The 8,664-nt window shown below is 41.3% G+C and overlaps 1 protein-coding gene across 1 annotated transcript; it reads left to right on the forward strand.

Annotated features, from left to right (window-relative positions):
• Nucleotides 1-4,534: 4,534 nt before the first annotated feature.
• Nucleotides 4,535-6,197, forward strand: LOC139732524 (uncharacterized). Its single transcript, XM_071643379.1, has one exon. It carries the CDS (start codon nucleotides 5,166-5,168, stop codon nucleotides 6,195-6,197), a length of 1,032 nt encoding a protein of 343 aa, XP_071499480.1. The 5' UTR covers nucleotides 4,535-5,165.
• Nucleotides 6,198-8,664: the final 2,467 nt, after the last annotated feature.

Here is an 8,664-nt window from a genome sequence, read left to right on the forward strand (position 1 = left end):
AAGCATACTCTCATTTCTTTATGCCAGATTTGTTGACAGATTATCAAATTCAGGAAGGATGACACAAACATTGAACAGCTTCACAACCGAGCGTCACCACTGGCAAATTGATGACGCAGGTTTTGAATTCAGTTTGTCCTCATTTACTATCACTTTCAATTACTAGTATCAGAGAATGAAAAGAGAGTTTGATACAATCAATAAGATTTCATCATATTGCCTGTCTCATATTTAACTTAGGATTGAAACACTTTCTTTAGAAAAAAAATGTACTCCAAATGTTAAAAAGGGTGGAACACATACGCACATATTCCCACACACGCACACAGGTTTTGAATGCACTTTGTCTTCGTTTACTATCACTTTCAATTATCAGATAATGAAAAGAGAATTTTATACAATCAAATAGTTTTCATCGTATTGCGTGTCTCATGTTTAACCTAGGATTGAAACACTTTCATCAGAAAAAAAAAATCTCCCTCTCTCTCCTTATGACAAATATGCATATTGTATACATATGCATCAAAATGTAACTTAAGCATTCAATCATACATGTATATTTCAATTATTACGTAACGTGATTGAAATATATGTATACAATACATATTTATGTGTATATATATATATATATATATATACATATATAGTAACTGCAAATACCTACAGAATAAAGCGCGCCACTTCCCCTTTCCACTCTAAATTTCCACATGATAAAGAAATTTAGCCGACCTTAACCTTGACCCACAATAAAGTGTGTAAAGGCATGATATCATCATTAAATAAAGATTATGATGATTATGTTTGCCAAGCACATCGTCGACCGACATTGCAAGAGGAAAGGTCTACTCCTGTTTGTCTGTGTCTCAGTGCTCTTAGTGATCTTCAGTTTGCAACGGAAAGATAAGTTTATTTCTATTTCTTTCACTTGTGAACATCCTGATTACGTTGCAAGCAGACACATACGATTGATCTTTCTACTAAGTTAACACAGCACTTGGTTTACCTTTCTTTATTTTTTTTTTAAAACAATAATCTGTTTTTGCTCTATAAACTAAAGTTGCGATCTTCCTTTATAAGTATGATATATCAATATCAATATATTTTTGCATGTGTATGTGTGTATGTGCGTGTGTGTGTGTGTGTGTTGTGTGTGTGTGTGTTTGTATTACGTTGTCATCTTTCTTTCCAGGGAGAAAAATTGCAGTATTTCAAGAAAACGAATGAGCGATGACCAAATCTTATCCAGGATTGTCTCAGAACATCTGCGGCACAGATTAAAGGAGTCGCCTGAATTAGACGATGACAGAATATTACATTAATCATTGATACACTTACTTTTCACCATCTCAGATCACTGGATCATTATTTCGGGAAAATGCTTCAGGGGAGAGGGACACCATTAGTACCTCACACTTTACAATAATCACATTTGTCCACCCTGACAGTTCATAAGCAAAATGGTTTCGATACTTTCATATCGTCGATATATCTTTATTCAGACTAGTTATAATTCAAGAATAAGAATTTCCCGTGATATTGGTGCAATAAACAGACTTGAATTCGTTTTGCCATTCAGCACGCTAATTGTCCTCTGTTCCTCACTAATATTACCATGTTTTGATTACGGCTTATTGATGAGCAAGTGTGGTGGTCTTTGAAATTCACAATCATAGAAAATTATAGATATATTTTTTAATTGTATTTGTATGCAGGGGTGTACTAGGAAGTGCTGGAATGCGTGTGTACATACAAACATATAGGTAGAAAGATAGATAGATAGATAGATAGATAAATAAATAGATAAATAGACAGAGCTATAGATAGATAGGTAGATAAATGTGTAAGATACAATGCATATTGATTCAGCCAATGTTTCTTTATTCGTCAAAAAGACCAGGGCACAATTGTATGTGTGTGCAGGAGCGTTCAAGGAGACGTTGGAGTGCGTATGTACCTAGAATTACAAAAGATAGATAGGTATAAAGATAGATAGATAGATAGATAGATGGATAGATAGATATATGAGTAAAGATTCAATGCATATTGATTAAGCCGATGTTTCTTTATTCGTCACAAAGAGCCAGACACTAAAGGGAGAGCCAAGGGGCGTTTCGTATAATATGCATGAATATTTTACCTTCGAAATGACTCATAAGTGTATGAAAGCATACCTCGCTCTCCGCTGCCATTCATAGCCAAGGACTGACGGATAGAAATGATTTGCATAGATACACCGGCATCGAGATCACAGTGAGATCTTACCCACATTACTTCCACGTATCTTGCCCAAGAATGAGACACGGGGAAAGAGAAAGAGGAGAAATTGAGAGAGAGAGAGAGGGGAGGGGGTGAGGAGGAATAGGATAGAGACAGCAAGAGAAAGAGAAGGGAGAGTTGCAAAGGAGAGAGGGAAAGTAGGAAACGAGACAAAACTGGTGTATTTTCTCTCGCACTCACGCACGCATGCAAACACATATTATGTAAACACACACACACACACACACACACACACACACACACAGCATCTCATACCCAACGGTGGGAGTGTGTGTTTGGCGCGAGGAGCACGCTGCACACTTTGCCGAGTACCTGGAGACGAATTGGTAGTGGTGGTAGAAGAGCCGATAGTAGAAGAATGAATGAAGTATGGCCTGAACAAATGAAATGGCATTTGCAGCGGGGTTAGGCGCGGTTTAACATCGTATTCGACGGAACGTGCCGAGCGCTGTCTGGCAGACACTTATACCATCCCTACAGTCTACTTACTGTCTGCGTTTGCGGGTAAACCTCCCCGTCGCTCCGGCAGCCTCAGACGGTAGGAACACGGCGGAGCCGGGCAACATGGGTTTTGTTGATTCATCGTGATAATGGGATCAAAACACATCGGCTGCTGGAAGAAAGTTTTCCTACTCTATCCCCGTGCGTACATAAATGATGGGAAGCACAGACCGGAGTCTAAGTTTGCTGAAGTGAGCGGAAGAAAGTTGAGAGATCCATTTTCTGCAGCCTACCTTCTATCTTTCATGTCTGTATTGTCACACTACCTATTGTCCACCTTCTATTTGACTCTGGTATTGAATTTCTACTCGCATTCAGAGCTTTTCTTTATTGGCTAGTTCGACGAAAAAATAAAAAAGAGAAAGGGGAGAAAAAAAATCGTGAGATTGCTAAAGTCCCGAGTATTCTCGTTTCGGTGGAACATGATCTTAATAACAATATTTTGTGGATTTGCCAAGCGGGCTGGATGTAATATCACCCCGGAGCTTTTCAGCATCGCTCGCTGCCATTGTGAATGAAGCGATTTATCCGGCCGGCCAAAAATAGCCGCGAAATAATGGCATTCAGTTCCATCACGTGCGGGCGTGACAAGGAGATAAAACTCGAGACGGAGACGAACGTACAGCGATAAAGCCAGAGCGGGTCAGTCGTCCGATAAATTACCGAACAGATTTCCTCGTGCATCACGTATACTTCTCATCGCATCGATGGTACGCAGAGCTGCCCCTAAACTGACATCTTTCATACGGTTACAAGAAGCTGCTGTAATATTGGTCTCCATCTGACCTTTGACCGCACGTGCGCCATCCAGGATTTACTTATTCTATGGATACCACGACTAATGAGAGTGAGTGTGTTTTCATCCAAAGTAGATATGAAGTCAGCGGCAGAAAGTTGGCGGAATCTGCTGTTTCATGTAAGGAGAATCTTATGAAGACAAGTGATGACATGATTCGGCAAAACTAATGAAAGGAAATATTTCATTCATTGGACCTGTCACAGGATTCATCATTTTATAACAACTTATAGATAAATATTCATTTTAGATATCGCCGTCTTCTGAGGATCATTCATTTTCCGTTGAGGGGGGAAAATTTCACTATAGCCCTATAATGTATAGATGTCGAAGACATCGAAGTAACCTGTGAATGACTTTTGTCAAGTCTTCAAGAAGGACATAAAACACAGGGTAATGACAGGAGCTATGGCAACTCGAAATTACCAGACGTGAAATGAAGGTTAAGTCGAGCCGGCTTGGCCAGATGCGGGCCAGCAGTTGTCGGTGTCCGAGCAGGTGCGAGGTCAGGTCGCGTTGGTCAGAGCCCTCGATGTTTTTCTTACCAGACTAACAGCCATTCGCAGACCTAGACTCTCTGGACGACTGTGTTTTGTATGACGCGGATGCGGAATGCAACCCCTCTTGCAATGAAATCCATCTTAATGTGCTCCTGTTAGAAAAAGAAAAGTGCGACAAATATTTGGTTCTAGAAAGAAAAGTATTTTATAGAATGTCAACTTCGCTTCACTAAACAGGAAAAATGCTTCAGAGGCTTCACATTTAGGAGTATCAAAACTGTGACATGAAAGTTTTGTGTTCAATACATCGCTATTCAGTCGCATCTCACCGCTGGAACTCGGATGGTGTCATTAGCGATCTTCTCGATTGCTTTGCGATCGTTGATGCGATCGATGCACCACGCAAGCGCTCTGCGTCGTCTGCTGCAGATCTTTGCTGCTGTTTGTGATAACCAAGCGCATTTCACCGTTGCAAGTCAGCGCGGAGCTGAATGAACCATCGGTTCGTATTATATTCGTTGTGTGCGAGGATTACTTGAATGCGCTCAAATGAACGACTTGATCTTTGCACCGCAACAGCTGTTTTCGGAAAGGGTAACGGGCTGTGATGGATCGCTTGGTCATTCAGAGCTGCAGTTGACGCTTGCTCTTTGCGTTTTACGGTCTACGGGCTACCACTTGGTTATTTATGGCACGACTTGTGAAATTTACCCCAATCGAGCAATATCAGCTGGTGCATTGAGTAATGAATGACACGTAACGCGCTCTCTTTAATACCTAGAGGATACTGAGTGAACCTTCACTTGTGGACACGCCGCATTCTCCTTCGAATAATAACATATTCCCGGAAGGCAAAGTAAATGGATATTTATATATGGAGCTAAAGAAAGAATATCTGTAGCAGTGTGACGTCTACTTCTGTTGAGGCACAGATAAGATTACAGAAATATTGTTTCTTAGGTAGATACGTTCTAACGTATGCATTCGGTGGAGAGCAAACTAATGGACTTCCTATTTATTACGGAGTGTGGCAAAAGGCAAAGAACTATATTGTTCATGATCGCATCATCGCAGGCAATTCGGCAGCAGAGATGCCTGCCGATGAGGGGTCAGCGCTGGCCACCGAAGGCATGGAACGTGTGGTCAACGACGTCGAAAGTGAAGGACAGTACGGATTGAAGCAAAGCGACTTTGTGGACGTAAGGGCCGTGGGGAAAAAGCCCGACGCCCATCCGAAACCCAGGGTGCAATTCAATGTCCCGCCCCAGGCAGACACGCCCAAACCATGCCGAAAACGGAAGCACCGACTGAAACAGCAGATTGCCGTGGTGGTGAAGGACTTGGAAAATGTTATATCTGAGTTGAGTTCCGTGGTCGTCGAGCTAAGGGGAGTACTAGTTCAGATCGAACGAGTGTCGACGGAACTGGATGCCACAGTCGGGAGGCGTGGCACCAAAGTGAACAAGATTCATTACCGCAACCAGCCAAGGATGATCGCCAGTGACAGCTCGCAAGAGCGACTAGACTCTCCCGAGCTCCAGCGGATGTCCGCCCGCATGAGGCGGAGGATTAGCGCAAAGTCGAGACGGAGCTCGGCGCTCGGATCGAAACTCAAGTCCGAATCGGAGTCCAGTCTGGTGGCCGATGTCCATCCGAGGCGGGAACTCATCGGCTCCAACTGTTCCATCGGCAAAGCGTGTAGCGAGGATGGCGGCCATTACGGTATGGGGGCCGATGAATCCGATTACGGTACGAAATCCGACTTGGAGTCCCTACAACGCGCCCATGAATGCGAGAGCGAGCTCGATTCCCAGGGAAACTGCTCTTGCACCAGCTCCACCCGTCACACGGCGACCAGCGACGCTGACAGACTGTCCAGTCTGGGTCTTTACTCGGACACGGAAATCGTTGTGAGTCCCGAGTTGGCGCTCCGAGCCGAGTTTCTCATGAGATCGCCGGCTTTGAGCCGCTTGTCGAGTACGTCTTGCAGCGAAGTTGAGTCTGGAGAATTTCACGCCAATTACAACCGTGACATCAACACGTGGACTACATACGCTCTGGTGCACATCGATGCACCCAGTAATAGTGACACGTGGGACTCTGATCGTGAAGTTTGTGTTTGACCATAGATACCAAAGAAGATTCTTCTCACGTTGTCCAAGACGAAAGCTGTTCCACTCTTTCTGTTAGAAAGGGTGAACAACATCAAGATTCAACAAAAGAAAGTAATGTGGTGCTTTTATCAAGGATGTGTAGGAGTGAATTTTGATGCCACCCTGGACACTGTTCCATAAAGAGGTTTTCTTCTTCTTCTTCTTGTTTTCAAAGGTAGTACGTTGTATTACCATGGGAAAAACCCAGAGAGTCTTATGAAGCAAACTGCTTCCCGTCGTCTGCTATAGTAACTGCAGTCATTGCAAAGTACAATAATTCCAACCCTCCAAGAGGCATGGGACCTCAGTCGGCAGAAGAGACAACTTTGTGTTTATCATGTCTGTAAGGGTCGATAATATCAAAGTTGATTCCCATTTTGTAGCTCTGGTGTCCTTGTTTCGACCAACATAAAATATATAGGTCCTACATGAATTGTCCATGGCCTTCAAACACAATTTGTCACGTACATGATGGTTTCATATCGCTATGTATTATTGTACCGGTGACGTATGACAAAAGATGAACGTAAACGTATATATCTAGGTGTTTCAAAAAACATTTTCCACTTTTCATTCTTAATAATTAAAAAACTATATATCAGATAGCATTGTCATTGATATGAGTGATAGCTGAATAGTGTACAATTTGGTTGAACGTGGTTTAAATATGAAAGCATAAATCAGTTTCATGAAATCCATGATTAATTTCACAGTTAGGTTCCAGAGTTTGCCCTATTTTCAACCCTCTGTACAAAATTTCACTTTGCACAGGGGTCAATGGGTGTGTATGGGAGTGTGTGGTTAACACCCTGACAATGGTCCTGAACAATAGCCAGGGTTTGAATGCTTCATTATTTATTCATGAGAAATTCCACTATCACAACTAGTCTTTATTCAGCCCCTGGCAGTATCTGTGTAAAGTCAAACGCCTGCCGATACTGTCGTTGAGTCGTGACAGTGCTCTCCCTACTTCTGAAAAACGAAATTACAATGAAAACCTTCTGTTCTATCGTAAACATGGTGACAGGAAGCAAAGAGTATACACTTGTGTATATGGAGCCTTAAATTAATCTACTGTGAAACAAATTGCCCCAATGATAAATGCTGCTGAACTCTTTACCAAAAATGATCTCTTTTTATCGAAAAAGCGAAAAATTTGTCAGACTATCTAATCAGTTATAGACAGTTGTATTAAAATGAGGAACTTTAGATAATTTATCCTTATTTATATCCCAAATTTAGTGATATGTGAAGCAAAATTTGAAAACGATTGCCAGCTGGAACGAAATGTGGTGTTTGCAAGCACTTTACCGTGCATGAATTCAGACTAGCAGTGCCCAGGGCAATCCACATGAATTATTGATTAAGCATTCATGTGCCAGGGAGCGCGAGACTGACGCCTAGTCAACAGGTGGTTCAGGCATGTCCATTGTTCAGGGCCATTGTGAGCACACACTCACATACACATCATTGGTTCCTGTGCAAAGTTCAATTTTTGTACAGAGGGTTAAAATTTGACCAAAATCTGAAACCTTACTTCAAAATCAATCTTAGATTTAATGAAACTGATTTATGCTTTCACGTGCAAATTATCTTCAACCAAATTGTACACTATCTAGCTATTACTCATATCAATGACAATTTTATCGGATGAATAGTTTTTGAACTATTAATGATCAAAAGTGGGAAATGTTTTTTGAAACACCTAGTATTATGCATGTCATATAAAACAAAATGTGATCGAAAAAGATTTTAAACGGAAACCAAAAGAAAGATGACGATTTGAGAAAATATAGTATTTTGTAGATGGACACGGTTGTGGATGTCATATCGGAGATCAAAATGACATTACCCCATGGCCTTGACTAGAGCAAAGAACTTTGATTTTCTCTGACTGCATTTGTACGGTGTCTTCCGGTGATGTAGATTTTGATTATCGAGCGTAAATGTTACACTACGAAGGTAATTTTGCATCATTTTGCCAATATTTAATGTTTCTTTCCACTCACTCACTCACTTTCTCGCTCTGGCCTTTTGACTTTTTCTGATTATCATGATAATCATGAAACCATTGACCGAATAATAACGTTCCATCTTGATGTAAAGTAGAATATTGCATTAACATATTCGTTTTCCATCTTACTATAGAATAGATAACAAGATCCTATCCAAGCGGTCACCCGATATCGATATATCTTTATATTAAATTTTGCAGCTTTTTTTTTTCCTGCTAGATATGATAACTCAGGCATAGTTTTGATGCTCCGAATATGTTTGATATCTTAGGAACATTGAAGGTGCACACTCTAAGCTGTCCTCTAAAATCTTTCCACTATCAGTCGTTATTCACCACAGTGTGGCATCCGATCTTGTTATTGATCTGCACAGTCGATATCTATTGATGATGCCATCTGCTACTCTGTATATCTTGACCGTA

This window comes from Diadema antillarum, unplaced genomic scaffold (assembly GCF_040938485.1).
Source record: "Diadema antillarum isolate AM-2024a unplaced genomic scaffold, OU_Dant_1.0 seq00000430_RagTag, whole genome shotgun sequence".
NCBI classification, from domain to species: domain Eukaryota; kingdom Metazoa; phylum Echinodermata; class Echinoidea; order Diadematoida; family Diadematidae; genus Diadema; species Diadema antillarum.

Coding starts and splice junctions, on each gene's coding strand:
- LOC139732524 (XM_071643379.1), top strand. CDS start 5,166: ATGCCTGCCGATGAGGGGTCAGCGCTGGCCACCGAAGGCATGGAACGT.